At 42.6% G+C, this 17,040-nt stretch overlaps 1 protein-coding gene across 1 annotated transcript; it reads right to left on the minus strand.

Moving 5' to 3' along the window:
• Positions 1-12,698: 12,698 nt before the first annotated feature.
• LOC123151873 (probable cinnamyl alcohol dehydrogenase 8D) lies at positions 12,699-14,270 on the minus strand. Its single transcript, XM_044571513.1, has 2 exons — positions 14,002-14,270; positions 12,699-13,900 (listed from the first exon to the last, which is right to left on the minus strand). The coding sequence occupies exons 1-2, from the start codon at positions 14,082-14,084 to the stop codon at positions 12,910-12,912; spliced, it is 1,074 nt and encodes a 357-aa protein (XP_044427448.1). The 5' UTR covers positions 14,085-14,270; the 3' UTR covers positions 12,699-12,909.
• Positions 14,271-17,040: the final 2,770 nt, after the last annotated feature.

Raw genomic sequence — 17,040 nt, forward strand, 5'->3', positions numbered from 1 at the left:
ACTATCCCTCAACGTGCAACAAAGAGTCACTCCAAAGTCACTAATAGCGGAGAACGAACGAAGAGATTGTGGTAGGGTACGAAACCACCTCAAAGTTATTCTTTCCAATCAATCCGTTGGGCTATTCCTATAAGTGTCACAAACAGCCCAAGATTTCGTACTAGAATAACACCTTAAGACACAAATCAACCAAAACCCTAATGTCACCTAGATACTCCAATGTCACCTCAAGTATCCGTGGGTATGATTATACGATATGCGTCACACAATCTCAGATTCATCTATTCAACCAACACAAAGGACCTCAAAGAGTGCCCCAAAGTTCTACCGGAGAATCACGACGAATACATGTGCCAACCCCTATGCATAGGTTCATGGGCGGAACCCGCAAGTTGGTCACTAAAACATACATCAAGTGGCACGTGGTATCCCATTGTCACCACAGATATCCACGGCAAGACATACATCAAGTGTTCTCAAGTCTTTAAAGACTCAATCCGATAAGATAACTCCAAAGGGGAAACTCAATTCATTACAAGAGAGAAGAGGGGGAGGGGAAACATAAGATCCAACTATAATAGCAAAGCTCGCGATACATCAAGATCGTATCATCTCAAGAACACGAGAGAGAGAGAGAGAGAGAGATCAAACACATAGCTACTGGTACATACCCTCAGCCCCAAGGGAGAACTACTCCCTCCTCGTCATGGAGAGCACCGGGATAATGAAGATGGCCACCGGAGAAGGATTGCCCCCTCCGACAGGGTGCCGGAACAGGGTCCCGATTAACTTTTGGTGGCTACGGAGGCTTCTGGCGGCAGAACTCCCGATCTATCTTGCGTTCTGGAAGTTTTAGGTCACGTGGGTATATATGGGTGCAGGGAGGACGTCGGAGGAGCCACGGGGGTCCCACGAGACAGGGGGCGCGCCCCCCACCCTCGTGAGCACCTCGTGTCTCCCCTGACGTGGGGTCCAAGTTCATCAGGTGTGTTTCCTTCCAAAAATAACTTCTCTAGTTGATTTCATTCCGTTTCGAATCCGTCTGATATTCCTTTTCTTCAAAACACTGAAATAGGCATAAAACAACAAATCTGGGCTGGGCCTCCGGTTAATAGGTTAGTCCCAGAAGTAATATAAAAGTGGATAATAAAGCCCAATAATGCCCAAAACAGTAGATAATATAGCATGGAGCAATCAAAAATTATAGATACGTTGGAGACGTATCACGCCCTTCGCTTGGGCGCCAGATCGATGCCTGGATCTGGCGTTCCTATCAAAGGATTGGATTTACAGCGGAGGAACAAGCCACCACCTACCGTGATCGAACTGACGGATCGAGCTGGAACTGAGGAGGATCGATGACTATTGATACCAAATGTTATGATCCCACTAGGGTTCTTCCTCTCTTACAAATACAGAATTGGGATATAAGAGGAAACTAAAAGAAGAAAATACAAACGTGAAAGTGTTGTGTTGCTCGACGACCCTCTTCTCTGTTCTTCCACCTCCTTATCTTCCTCCTTCCTGGTTGCTTCTCCATGCTGGATGCCCTGCTGGGCTTGCTAGGCCCTGTCCAACTGGCGATTGTGTCGGGAGGCCTTGGGCCATCTTCCTGGGCTGGGCCACCACATAACATAATGGTTCTTGGTGTTTCTATAATTCTACAGAAAAACATGTCCACCACCTTTTCATGGGATGCACCGTCATTTCGATCATGTGGAATGCAATCCTTCAATGGGATAGCTTGAGTAGATTTACATCTCTCAGGCTAGTGTTCCTCTCTATGAGTGGGAGAATGCTAGATTGAGAGCTCACAGCACAAGCAAGACCTCTTGAATTCACTGGTGCCTCTCGTGGTGTGGAGCATATGGAAAGAAAGAAATCACAGCTTGTTTGATAACATCCACATGCTGCTACAGAGATTAGTCGACTAAATTATTTCTGAGGTGGGGCAATGGGCTGTTGCAAGTTCAGGGCATTTGTTCTTCCAGTAGATTTGATTTTTAATTGATGTTTAGGTCATGTTCAGGGCGTTGGTTTTTTCCTATAGTTTGATGTTAGGTCAGTAATCATGGTATGTTTCCTTTTCCTCTCTTATCTGTGTTGTTCTTGTAGGCTTATTTGGACTGAACTACTTCAAGCCATGTAAACCTTCTCTCTTATCTCTTTAATATTACGCATGCAGGCCTCATGCATGATTGAAAAAAAGAGTCATCGTCTCTTCATCGCCGGAGCTGGACAAATCTTGTTGAAGATAAAAATCGGGAAGTCATCATGTTAAGACCTCAAAGGGCCAGCGTGCACTAGAACAACAATGGATGTCAACGAAAATTAAACACGGACCGAAAGGACCGTACTACAAACGCACCAATGACAAGATGACTACAAGAGCCAACGAATCTAGAAAGGTCCATCGTATACTAGCGTTAATCGAATCCAAGAAGATCCATCGAAGGCATATAATGTTGTCATATTATCAAGAAACATAGTTAACAATCATCGAAAATGTTAAACCCACGGGGGTGATTCTTACTGACTGGATTACAGGAATGCGTGTCACATATCCCGCTAACCTCCCCAATGATTTTCATTGTGCTCATCCTAATTTTCTGCATGAACCGACCACCTCAGTCTGTAAGATCTTCTGTGAAAAGAATCTCTATTTTTCCATCTCATCTCTTCCTATTTTCTCCACATTTACTCTTTTTTGCGAGTAAAAGGTAGTTTTATTCCATATCAACAGAGATACAATCTGCTAATATAGGATAAAGAATGAAAGGAGGCCACACTGCAGATAATTAATGAAAGGAGGCCACATTGCAACCAACAGGCGGCGTTGTGTGTGGCACAAGCATAATTAGCAAGACAATGTGAAACCTTGTTTTGTGATCTAGCTATATTAAGTTTTTAAAACTCCCTATCTAACATAAAGTGCTTGCTTTCCTTAACTAGCTGACCGAATGGTGGTTTGTCTAGCGAAGCATCCTTCATAACAGAGATGGCACCCATAGAATCTGATTGCACCAGAATCGATAATGATGACCATTGAAGGGCAAGTGGCATACCAATCATGAGGGCCTTAATCTCCACTTCAAGAGCATTATTGCAGAAGAACAGTAGCGGATCATTCCAACACTAGACGAACCACGTTCCAAACTTTTCGGTTGCTATCTGAGTTAGAATTAGAACATGTCGGCGTAGTACATAGATCTTGTTCCTTTGGAATTAGAACATGTCGACGCAGTAGATAGATCTTGTTCCTCCGTAACGAACTTATGCCCACTGCGGATAGAGAAACATCCTCTTGGGTCATATTGCCAAGCAAGGTCCTACTGTTGCCTTTGTGATGTACGAATCTATTGTATAGCCAACACATCAACAGGGTAAAAGTGAGCATTTAATAAGTTTGGATCCCAAAATCCATTCTCATTCAGAAAATCTGACACTCTATTCAGTTGACAATTCTGCTTTAGCGCAATAGGCTAGAACAGTGGTCCCTAGGGATCCAAGCGTCCCTCCAAGTCTGTATAGAACGTTTCTCACCCTCCAGATAAGGCCTTTATTCAAAAGAACAAGGTCATGCTTAATTCCTTTGCAAACAGCAGAGGCATTCCCTATAAAAATTGTGTCAACAAGATTGCCACTTGGTAAGTACCTCACTTTTAATAACCGTGCACAAAGACTTATGTTTGGCTTATCAAGTAACCACCAGGCCTGCTTAGCCAATAGTGCTTGGTTGAAGGCCCTCATATCTGTGAAACCTGGGTCTCCTTTTTGCTTAGGCAAAATGAGCTTGTCCCAAGACACATAGGCCATCTTTCTTGTTCCCTTTTTTGCACCCCACCAGTACTGACACATCTTTCTAGTTAGATCATCACATACTGAATAAGGAAGCTTGAAAACTCTCATAACATAAGTAGAAATCGCCCGGGCCAATGATTTAATAAGGATCTCCTTGCTAGACGATGCCATATAGCTTTCACTCAAGTCCACCAACCTCTTTCTAAGCTGGACTGCACCATTTGAACCTTCCCGTGTGCATTCTACCTTCTAGCATAGGCAGCCCAAAATAATAATAATGAATCATCTACAAACAGGAGAAGTGAAATTGCCGGAGCATTTCGACAAATGACCACAGGTTCAAGCACATTGTCCACCGTTGACTTGTCCAACAAAGCAGAAAGTGTGTCGGCCATAAATAAGAACAAGAACGGAGACAATGGATCACCTTGATGAGGACCCAGGAGAAAATTGATCTAAAAGCTTCCCATTAAATTTCAATGAGTACTTCACAGAGGTAAAACACTCCGTGATAATAGAAACCCAAGCGGGTGCAAAACCCCATTTGAGAAGGGCCTTTTCGAAAAATAAATCCAGCCAACGTGATCATAGGCCTTTGAAAGATCCAACTTGGAAGCACTAGCGACCGGAATGAATTAATGTAGCAATTGTTTTGACACAAGAGAACCATTTTTTGAAAATCCAAATAGTTTTTGAAAATTGTGAACATTTTCTGAATTTGTGAATTTTTTTAAAACACAAAGGTTTTTGAAAAACCCAAACAATTTATGTAACCACAAATATTTTTCGAAATTCCCAAACAATTTTTGAATTACTGAACAAAAAGGTAAAAAAAGTTTTGTAAAATTCTCAAGCATAGATCGAATATGTCAAAAAAATGAAAACAACATTTTCTAACAAATTCCTAACAAATTATAAAAACATTAAAATTTTAAATTCTCAAACTTTTTTTGAATTGTGATTTTTTAAGAACAGGAAAATTATTAAAAATTCTGAATTTACAAAAACGTGAATATTTTTTAAACATATAATATTTTTCTAAATTTGGGAAGAAACTTTGAAAAAAGGGAACATTTCTTAAATAAATAATATTATTTCGAATTTTCGAACATTTTTCGTAAATAAATATAAACTTGAAAATTAAAAAATAAAATAAATAAAAGAAAAGAAATAGAAACGGAAATAAACTATAAAATCGAAAAGATCCCAGTAAGAACCGAGCAAGGAACTCTCTAGAAGTTACCAAAACCGGGTTTTGTGGCATTCTCTACTGAAAATGGTGTGGCCCATGACATCCGCTCCTACCTTTGCCCTGTGCGTTTCTACGACATTTTCTCGCAGTAAGCTACATAAAGAGAATGCCTCCTACTTTTCTTGAGCATTCAGTTTAGAGCAACTCTAGCAGATTATGCATTTCGCCCCGACCTATAAAATAATCGCCAAAATGCGAGTCAAGACAGAAAAATCTGTCCGATCAAACTCCACATCCCGCCCCGGTCCATAAACAATTTTGAGGAGCGCGGCAAAATCTTGACCCCAACCCGCGTATTCGCAGGTTTCTCCCTCACTGCTGCGTTGCCCTGCGTATAAGCGGGAAGCGGTTGGTGGGGGACATTTCAGCCCGTGCTTTCCCCACCAACCACCTTCCCTCCCTTCTCGCGCCGCTGCCGGGCCGCCCAAGATTCCAGCGAAAGCAGCCGATAGGAGCTCGCCGAAAGGCCGCCACACGCACGAGGGCTCCCCTCTCTCCCCCCTGCGCCGGCGGACCGCCGTATTTGTGGATTTGCGGACCTTCATCATGGGCCGCCGGATTTGGCTTTTCCGGTCGCCGGTGGCTGCGCCAAGCGATCGATTGGTCGGGAAGCATCTCTCGCAGCCCCGGCAAGGGCCCATCGCCGCATGCAGGTACGGGTTCGTCCTCCCGACGCCGCCGACGATTTGCGGACATGGATTCGTCTGGCCGTCCACCGGGCTCGGCGCTCGCACAACGGCTCTGTGGCTCGCCGATGCCGCTCATACAGTGCAACGACTGCACGCGGACAGTGCTGCGGCTAACTTCGGGCACGTCGAAGCACCTTGGATGGGTGTTCTTCAAATGCGAAAACGACGGGGTACGTACACTTGTGGTAGCTCATTTTGATAGCTTATTCTTTGGTTCAATTGCGGTAGCTCATTTCGAACATGCTCATTCATGTGTGTAGGAGGATGGATGCTCATTTTGGTTTTGGGAAGACGAATACATTGATTTATTGATAGGAAGAAACTTAATAGACGTTGACGCACTCCTTAGAAGAATCGAAGGCAATGATGCGGCTGCATGTGCAACAAGAGGGGAAGCAACGCCTACTTCGTTCGAACCAAAGATGAAGAAAGAAGAATGCAAAATCGAGAATCCGCAGATAAACAATGAATGCATGGAGAAGATATTAATCCAACTAGTGGAAGCAGTTATGAAAATTGGAAATCTTCTAAAATGCATACTTGTGGTTCTTGTTTTCTTTGGTCTTGTTATTCTAGTAAAGATTTGGTGATATCTTATGTATCCAATATTATTGAAAAAGCAAAGAAATGCATTATGTTGGATCAAATTAAGGTGCAAATTTAGGTTTCAGGGCCGGGAGGAGCTGCGCCAGATCAGACACCGCAAAGCCGACCTGTAAAAAAACATATTCCACAAATATTCTTTTTTACGGGTCCGATATACGGGGTCTGTAACTGAAGCAGTCCGCGCCGGTCCGCAAAGGCGTTTTTCCGCGAACTCAAACACGTTTTGGGTGTCGACGGGATGCGGGGTCTGTTAGAGTTGCTTTTATGAAGGATCCTCAGAAGTTTCTGGGCCGTTTTTGGAAGCTTCAAAACCGGCTTTCTGCCTGGTTGTTCTTTTTTCCCAGTGTTCCGTAGTTTTGAACAGGTTTTATTTTCTGTTTTTTCTTTTTCTTTTTCATTTTTTCTGCTTTCATCAAACTGTTTTATAATATATAAACATTTTCAAAATCAGGGAAACAAGTAAAATTCGTGACTTTGTTTTAGTTTCTAAACATTTAATTAGAATTTGTGAACTTTCTAAGAAAACATGAACATTTATAAATTCACGAACATTTATTTTATTTTGTGAAAAAAATTCATTCGTTTCTATTCGTTTCTATTGGATTTTATGTTTTTTCTTGCTGCTATAGTGTTTCTTTGTGTTTTCGCGGTTTCCTTTTGTTTCTATTTTTTGTTCTTTCCACTAGTTTCTGATTTTTCTTCCTGTTTTTGTCTCCTTTTATGTTTTCACTGGTTTTGTTTTCCTATGTTTTTAGGGATTTTTTTGGATCTTCACTATTATTTCATTTGAATACGTGAAAAAAATTGGATTCATGATTTTTTTTCAATTTTTCAACCAATCTTAAATTCATGAACTATTTATTGAATCAGTAAAAATACGACCATTTTTAAAATTCTAATGTTTTTTAGTTCATCAACAATATTTGAATTTGTCATTATTTTTGTATTCATGGACAATAATTGTTCAGTGTGTATTTTGAAAAAAGGTTGACTGTATGTAAAAAAAATCTGTTCACCGTATGTTTGAAAAAGTTCATTGTTTGTAGATAAATGTGCATCATATATCAATTAATTGTTCTGGTGTGTGTTTTGAAAAAAGTTTACTGTATACTAAAAAAAATCATTGGATATAAATAAAATATTCATCATGTATTAATAATTGGTTCAGTATGTATTTTAAAAATTGTTCTCTATTTCTACAATTGTTAGAAATTGCAAATTTGAGAAAAAAATTAAATTCATGGACATTTTTTTAATTTACAATTTTTTTATTTCACGAGTTTTTTTTATAATCATGATCATTTTATGAATTCATGAACCTATTGAGATTCACACATTTTTTTGAATTCATGGACTATTTTCAAGTTCACGAAAATTTTGTTGAATTCATGCATATTTGTTGTTGAATGATTGTCTTAAGAATTCATGAACGATTTTCTAATTTTGAATATTTTCGGGCGTATATTTGTCGATATAAAAAATCTAAAGGAAACTGTTGAAGAAAAGGCCACATTTTAGAGCGTGTGAATGAGCGGTACAGGAAGCGAGCGATCTAGTGATGGAGGTCTTTCTCACCAAGGCAATATAAGTACCTTTGCAGCAGTTTGTAGAGGCAGAGTTGGATGTTTCTTGGGGGCCTCCATTATTACGTTCAACAAACTACTCGATCCTCCAACTTTGGAGGCGCAAGCATGCAATGAGGCCCTAGCTCTTGACGAAGATGTCAACTTTATCCAAAGTGGTGATTGCTTTGGACAGCCTTGAGGGTGCTACAAGCATCAAAAAAGGTGCGGACTCAGTCTGCATGCTGCTTCTCAGTGGAATACATCACCGTATGAAGAATTTGATGAAGTTTGCTTTCGGTTTGAGCAACGTGAGTCAAATTTGGAAACCCGTGATTTAGCTAAAGCTTCTTTGACTCTTGTAATTGGGTGCCATTTGTTGCTAGGGGTAGTGTGTGACATCATTTGTATACCAGACACTTTGCTCATTGAATAAAATCTCTAGTTACCCTTAAAAAAGGATGTGAGCTATCTAGTGATGGGTCGGGTAACTTGTCGTACGTGCGAGGTCACCCGGTATTTTTATATTTTGGTTCCTCTTTTTCTGTTTCTTTTTGTATTCCTTTTCTCTCAATTTTTTGTTTCTTTTTTTTATAATTTCAAGTTTTCCAAAAGTTCAAAATTTTAAAACTGTGTGAAATTTCACATTTTTGTCCATGTTTTTAAACAACTATTCACATTCTGAAACATAAATTTGGAATTTTTAAATTTTATTCATGTTTTCAAACAAAATCCCCATTTTTAAAAAAGATTGTGTTTCAAAAATTGTTCAAATTTTTTAAAAAATTGTACAGAATTTTTTAAGGTGTTCACACTTTGAAAATGGTTCAGCTTTTCTTTTTCATGTTTATCAGAAAAGTTTGGACTTTTTAAAATGGTTTTTTTAATATTTGGGTAAAAGTTTCTGATGTATACATGATTTTGAAAAATATTTTTTGACAAAGATGTAAAAGTTTCTTTGTTTTACCCAAATATGTTTACATCTTGTATATAAAATATGTTTCTGATGTATACAAAAAATGTAGAGTCTATATTGAAAAAGTTGTTACGTATTGAACATAAAGAAAACCGATGAAAATCGACAAAGAAACAAAGAAACATAGAAACCCATGTATAGAAAAACTATGTAAAAAAAACAATGTGTATGGAAAAAACATATGGATTGTGTATTAAAAAAAGTGAAACATGTATAAAAAATGTTGCAGGTGTATACACACAATGTCCATTGTGTATCAAAACATGTTTATGGTCATCAAGAAAATATCCTTTGTGTATTGAAAATTATTGACCATGTTTTCCAAAAATGTCAATTGTATCTGAAACATGCTAAAGGTGTATATAAAAATGTATTACATATATACCAAAAATATACTATGTGTATAAAAAAATTAGACATAAAAATAGGTTTCAAAAAATGTAATCAGTTACATAAAAAATATTAAACATGTATATAATATGTGTCTGATGAAAAAAATGTAGAATGTGTACCAACAATGTTGACATGTGCTGAAGCAAAAGGAAACTTGTAAAAATCGACAAAGAAACAAAGAAACCCAATAAAAACCAGAACAGAACAACAAAGAAAACCAAAAAAACCAAAGTAAACCAATGCAAAAGAATGAACACAGTGAAAAGTGAGAAATAAATAAATAAAAACAAAGTAAACCCATGAAAATCAACATTAAAACAATGAAAATGAAGAAAAATAAAGAAAATGGGATAGAAAAGAAAAAATGGGGCAAATAAAAGGAAACCGGTGTAAAAACAAAGAAAAAAACTAAAAAAATCCATGAAGAATCAAAAGAATTTAAAATTGTTAAAGGTGTCTAGGGAAAATGTTTCTCATGTATACAGAAAATATATAATTTGGCTGAAAAAGGTGATCATGTATTTAAAAAATGTTAATAAAGCATTTGAAAAATGTTAACCAACTATTTGAAAGAAAATATTAATCAAGCAGTTCAATTTTTTTCAAAAGTGCGTAGAAAAATGCTTGTCATGTATACGCGTAATATATACTCCCTCCGTCTCAAAATAAGTGTCTCAAGCTTAGTGCAACTTTGTACTGAATTTAGTACAAAGTTGAGACACTTATTTTGGAACGGAGGGAGTAGAAAACAAATATAATGTGTATGAAATAAAAATCTTGATCATGTATTTAAAAAGTTAAACATGTATAGAAAAATGTTGTTGGTGTATACAAAAAATGTTGCGTTTTATGTCAAAAAATGTTTAAAGACATTTAAAAAAATGTTACTGTGTATGAAAGAATGTTGACCATGTATTAAAAAACATTTAATCACGTGTTTGCAACATGTTAAAAATGTATAAGATATATACCAAAAATTTACAACTTGTTTGGAAAATTTTAGACTTCAAAATTGTTTAAAAAAAATGGCAATCATGCATTTCAAAAATGTTAACCATGTATATATAACAAATTCTGATGTGTACGAAAAATGTAGAATGTGCACCTAAAGAATTGGCATGTGTTGAAAAAAAAGAAAACCGATTAAAATCGACAAAGAAACCCAATAAATACCCCAAAAGAAAAACAAGACATACAAATAAGGCTGAAGAAAACCAATGCAAAAGAATAAAAATAGTGATAGAAATGATGGAAAATGATTTGAACCAATAAATAAATGGGATAGACTAGAAAAGAAAACACCAATGAAGATGGAGAAAGAAACAAAAGAGAAAAGACCCGTGTAAAAGGAAAAAAGAAGAAAGTCGAAGAGAGGAAAATGAAACAGAAAAAAAAAGCAAAACACAGAGAATGCTACGAGTGAGCAAGCGAACTAGCAAGGGCTAAGAGCATCTCTAGTAGACCCCTTAAAGCCACAACCCTTAAAACATGGATAAGGGCAGATAAAACTGCGGTTTAAAGACCGAAATCGGCTGCGGCTCTGTTCCGCCGCAGCCGATTTCAGCCCTCAAATCGTAAAAACCACACAAAGCAATTGACCGTGATTTAAACAAATAAAACACAAATTAAAATATGAATATTACAATACAACGGTCATCCAAATTACAATAATTATTCAAATCTAAGAATTAAACTTATAATTTAATACAAGAATTGTTCCCAATACAAGAATGATACAAATCACACATGAATTAAATTAAATGAATTTAAAAATGGCAGGTTTTATTACCGCCCATACCTTTGTCAATGGTGTGCAATGAGATCGTCTTGAAGCTGGTAGTGGGTGTTTGAGTCTTCAATTTCCTAGTATGTCTGAAGGAATGCTTGTATGCGGTCAGGGTCTCTAGATGGCTTCACACGGCTACCGCCAATACAAAGATACTCGTCGGCATAGTTAGCCGGAATGCCATATGCAATCACCCGCATAGCTGCTAAGATTTTTTGATATGCGCTAAAACACTTCAACCCCGCGGCGTTTCTCCTTTGGGTAAAAAACCGAGAATTGGCCTCGCAAGCTTGTACTATTTTTACAAAGAAGGCGGCGCATTCGATAGCTTCTCCGGAAGAGTTGCGGCAGATACGTATGTGACGCCATGAAGTAGTCTTGCATGAGCATCTCGTTCCCGAGATGGCGGTTGCGAGGGATGCAAAGACGGTCGACGGCCGATCCTTGCCGTCTCTCTCTGTTCGTATCCTCGAGCTCCTTCATGACAAGGACCGCCACCACGATCTGCAGCTGGTTGTTCTCAAGTGGCATCTCTATGTCCAAGTCGTCGGACGAGGACGAATCCTCAAGAAAAAATTCCTCGCAAGGGCTCAAATCCATCTACAAAATCGCAATGGAGCTCGCATGAACAGAAGTCCTTCGCTAAATCAAACTTGAAGAGGTAGAAAAGGGCTCACCGGCGGATCCGGGCGGGCGGTGACTAGGGGCAGGCGGCGGTCGATCCGGGGCGACGGGTCCTGGGGGGCGGCTAGGTGCGGCGAATATGGGGTGGCAAGGACCCGGGGGCGGCTGGGCGTGGCGGTGGACGGCTGGCTACGAAAGGGGGAGGGAACGCGCGCGGGCTGAAATGTCCCTCCCGCCAACTGCTTTCGCAGTATATAGGGCACCGACGGGGCCGGGGGGACTTGTATTTTCGCGGGTCGGGTGGTTGGGGCAATTGACCGTGCCCCTCAAAAAAAAAATAAGTGTCGAGGGGGTTTAAGGGGTCTGTTTAGGTCATTTTTTTCGTCCAAAGTTATAAAGTGACAATTATTTACAGTTCGGCATGATATAAAGGGTCTGCAAGAGATGCTGAAGGGTGAGTCCAATACTATAGAGAATGCAAAAAAAAAACTTTAAACGATACAAAAGCTAGTGTCGCCATAAGCGAGATATAGCTCTCAAACCCTGAAACATGAGCTGAGAGCGAAAACGAAAACAAGCCAACATGGGCCGCATACAAACGTTCTTGAGGCCACGACATGAATCACAGCGTGAGTTTTGATCCAACGGGTGTGCTTGTGAATGACATCAAACTATATATGCCAGCTAACTTGCAGTTTTGTTTCTTTTGTTCTCTTGACCTAGCCTATTGTACGACTTTTTCTTGTACATACACACCCTCTGTTTATAAATAGGGTGTAGTTAGGTCTCAGCCGAGTGAGACTTAACCAAATCTTAGTTAAATGACATAACATATAAGAAAGAAAGAAATTAAGAAAAAAATTACATGATTTTGATGTAAAATTTTACAAATATAACATCGACTAAGAGTCATATATAGCAAGACTATAGTGTAGGTAGTAGCATTTTCATGCATGCATGTTAAAAGAAATAAATGTAGTGTAGTTGATGAGGTGGCATAGTCATGATGTTTAAAATAAATAAGGTAGTGGGGTGACCTTTTTATTAGCTATATAGGATAAGAACTTCTTGCTAAAGGCAGGGCATTATCTGAAGAAAAAAACAGCACTGACGACGTACCAACTCACTGAAATCACAACACACACAACCAAATTATGACTTCACGTGTCGACGACTGCTTCATCGTGAGTAACCGAGCCAAGCGCACATGCTGCATGCCGCTAAACCGCGGCGCAGCCGATGCTGCCGGCGACGTCGATGACGAAGCGGTACCTGACATCGTTCCTCTCGAGTCGCTCCATGGCCGTGTTAACGTACTCCATCTTGACGACCTCGACGTCCGCGGCGATGCCGTGCTCCCCCGCGAAGTCCAGCATCGCCTGGCAGTCGCGCACGCTGCCCACGCCGCTCCCGGCCAGGCGCTTCCCGCCCGTGACGATGGCCGAGGCCGGCAGCACCATGGGCTCGGTCGGCACGCCCACCAGCACCATCTGCCCCATCGGCTTCAGCAGCTCCAGCAGCGGCAGCAGCGGGTGCCCCGCCGACACCGTGTCGACGATGCCGTCCATCGTGCCCGCCGCGGCCTTCATCTCCTCGGCGTCGTGGCTGACCAGGAAGGCGTCGACGCCGAGGCGCTCGACCGCCTCCGAGCGCTTCCTCGGCGACGAGCTGATCACGGTTACCGTGATCCCGAACGCCTTGCCGAACTTGACGGCCATGTGGCCGAGGCCGCCCAGGCCGACGACGCCCAGGCGCATCCCCGGCGCGTTCAGGCCGTACTGCACCATGGGGCTGTACACCGTGACGCCGGCGCACAGGAGAGGCGCCGCCCCGGCCGGCGGCAGGCCCTCCGGGACGCGGAGGACGTAGTCCTGGTTGACGACGAGGACGTCGGCGAATCCCCCTTGGGTGGTGGCGCCGTCGTAGTCCACGCCGTTGCAGGTGAGCAGGAGGGCGGGGCAGTTGTTCTCGTACCCCTTGGCGCAGCTCTCGCACGCGCGGCAGGAGCCGATGAAGGAGCCCACGCCCACCGTGTCGCCGGCCTTGAAGCTCCGGACGCCGCGGCCCACGCCGGTGACGACGCCGACGATCTCATGCCCTGGAACAACGGGGTACATGGCGTTGCCCCACTCGTTCTTGGCGACGTGCAGGTCCGTGTGGCAGATCCCGCAGAAGAGCACCTTGATCGTCACGTCGTCCTCCTTCTGAGCCCTGGAGTAAAACCACAACGAGCTGAGCTCAGTACGTACCACTACCACACTGTCACTAGCTAGTACACTACGACCACGTCCACGTGAGATGGAGATGTAAACCTTCGTGAGAAGCTGTAGGGGGAGAGGAGACCGGAGGCGTCTCTGGCCGCCCACCCGAGCGCCGGCTTACTCTCCTGCGCCATGGCTCGTCCTTTGATCCTGCCGTGCCGTTCGTTCAGGACCTTTTTCCTTTCTATCTTTCTCTCTTTTTCAACCAGGATAGTATTTCTGATAGAGCAATGCTACATCATGGAGTTCAGAATAAATAGACGGGCGAGCACATCATGGGCATGGGTTTTAATTTTGTTTTAAACACTCAAATGGAAATGGCAGAAGGATATGGGGCGGCTTGACCGTCCATTTTTAAAAACCGTGAAGAACGATTTAACACACGCAGTGCTGTAGGCCAATGTAGTGGAGTGGGTAGGTGACGATGATCGGATGATCAGTGAGCAATCTGTGCGTGTGCGCTCAAAATAAGTTTGCACCTTCCGACCAAAGCGTCACCAAACCATCTCATGCAATGGCACGCGTACTTATTTCAGCCTTACCAAATGTACCCCTATTATGCTTAGCAGCCATAGCTCTCACGTCAAACCAGTGGAGACTTTTTCGTCGGAACTTTAACACACCCTACTCCATAGGAAATACTCCTAACCAATTCGAACTTTAAAAAGAAAATCACTCTGTCTACACTCTTACTTACAATACAAGTGCTATACTTAGGTCTCGCTCCTTAGCAGACAGGTTCGATAGAATACCACTCAACATGCATGTGGACCACTATGCGCAATCACGCCCCCATTTAAATAAAAAGAAGTTGCCAACCAAAATTTGTCCGGTCTGAACTCGTCATTGCTGAGCAAATCGAATCAATCATCAGAGGAGTGAGGCTTATCGATCAAAGCCAGATCCCATCCTTGAGGAGCTCTCCGCCAGGGCTTCTTGAAGCTGCGCTACTTATATCTGTTGTTACTCCAGTTTCCATGATTAGTCAAATTCTGAACTTTCGGTCTGTAAGGTGGGCTGCACACTACTGTTGCGCCATTTGCCTCTGAGTGTGAATTATGGCTTGCGCTGGCAAGTGAACCCCTTCTGTGGCTTTGCTATGTTATCCAATGAGTGACAAACTTGTTGTTTTTAACTGAAATGTGAGAGGGCTGAATGATAGGGCCAGACGAGCTGCCGCCCGCACGCTCATTGAACGCTTTGCCTGTTCGATTGTATGTCTGCAGGAAACGAAACTTTCGTCCTGCTCGGCTACCGATCGCCTGGAAATTGTAGGCCCACGTTTTGATCATCATGCGGCCCTTGACGCCGATGGAACGCGCGGTGGCATCCTGCTGTGCTGGAGCTCCACTGATTATGCGGCTAGTAGGCTGGACGTGAGAACATACACTGTTACAGCAACCTTCTCTCCCACGGATGGCGGGCATGATTGGTCCATGACAACGGTATATGGCCCCCATGATGACCAGGTAAGAACGAGTTCCTCGCAGAGCTTTGCCTCAATTCATAATACCATGACGGGCCCGTGGCTCCTCATTGGGGACTTCAACCTCATTACAAACCCGCAGGACAAGAACAACTCAAGAGTTTGCCGGCGTTGGATGAACAAGTTTAGACGAACCCTGAACTCCTCGAGCCTCCATGAAATACCTCTGATTGGGCGCAGATTCACTTGGAGCAACGAGCAAGCCACCCCTACCCTAGTGCGCCTTGATCGAGCCTTCTGTAATATTGATTGGGAATTGATATTCCCTATGGCCAAGCTCCTCCCGCAATCTTCTGCCATATCCGACCACTGCCCGCTTCTATTACTCAATGACAGCATCATCAAGACAAACAAGCGCTTCCGCTTTGAATCGTACTGGCAGTTTATTGAGGGGTTCAGAGAGGTGGTGGACCAATCTTGGGCTTTGGACGCTGGATCTTCTTGCCCACTGTCTCGCCTGAATAACAAGTTGTGGCGGCTCAGCAAAGCTCTAAAAGAGTGGAGTAAGAACATTGTGGGGGACATTCAGAAGCAATTCGCACTGGTAAACGAGTTGATTCTGCAGCTAGACAAAGCGCAAGATCTGCGGGGCCTAACCATGGAAGAGAGTAGTCTATGCGCAAAGCTTAAATCCCGCACTTTGGGACTAGCTGTTCTAATCAAGATCAAGCGGCGACAGAGAAGCAGAGTGTGTTGGGAAACGTAGTAATTTCAAAAAAAAATTCCTACGCACACGCAGGATCACGGTGATGCATAGCAATGAGAGGGGAGAGTGTTGTCTACATACCCTCGTAGACCGTTCGCGGAAGCGTTATATCAACGCGGTTGATGTAGTCGTACGTCTTCACGATCCGACCGATCCAAGTACCGAAAGCACGGCACCTCCGAGTTCTGCATGCGTTTGGCTCGGTGACGTCCTCGCCTTCTCGATCCAGCAAGAGGGGCGAAGTAGTAGATGAGTTCCGGCAGCACGATGGCGTGGTGACGGTGTTGGTGAAGAACAATCTCCGCAGGGCTTCGCCTAAGCACTACGAAAACTATGACGGAGGATAAACTAGAGGGGACGGGGTTGCCGGCACACGGCTTGGTGTTTCTTGATGTGTCCTGAGTGCTAGCCCTACCCCTCTATTTATATGTTGAGCCTTGGGGTCGAAACTTGGAGTAAAAGCCTCCACAAAGTCGGTTTCACCCGAAAGGCAAGAGTCCTTCTCGGACTCCAGGGCCAGACACCAGGGTCCCTGGCGTCTGGGTCAGTTCCCAGCGTCTGGCCCCTGGACTCCGAAAAACTTCCTTTTGCGCTTTCCAAAAACCTTGTGGGCTTTCCCCTTTGGCCCAAATAAAGTGTTCTTGTACCCAAACATTTCGAGAAATATCCGGAACCCCTTCCGGTGAATTCCGGAACCCTTTCAGAGTTCAAACACTATTATCCCATATATCAATCTTTATCTCCGGATTATTCCGGAGTTCCTCGTCATGTCCGTGATCTTATCCGGAACTCCGAACAACATTCGGTCACCAACATACATAACTCATAGTACTATATCGTCAATGAACGTTAAGCATGCGGACCCTACGGGTTCGGGAACTATGTAGACATGACCGAG

This window comes from Triticum aestivum, chromosome 7A (genome assembly GCF_018294505.1).
Source record: "Triticum aestivum cultivar Chinese Spring chromosome 7A, IWGSC CS RefSeq v2.1, whole genome shotgun sequence".
Lineage (NCBI taxonomy): Eukaryota > Viridiplantae > Streptophyta > Magnoliopsida > Poales > Poaceae > Triticum > Triticum aestivum.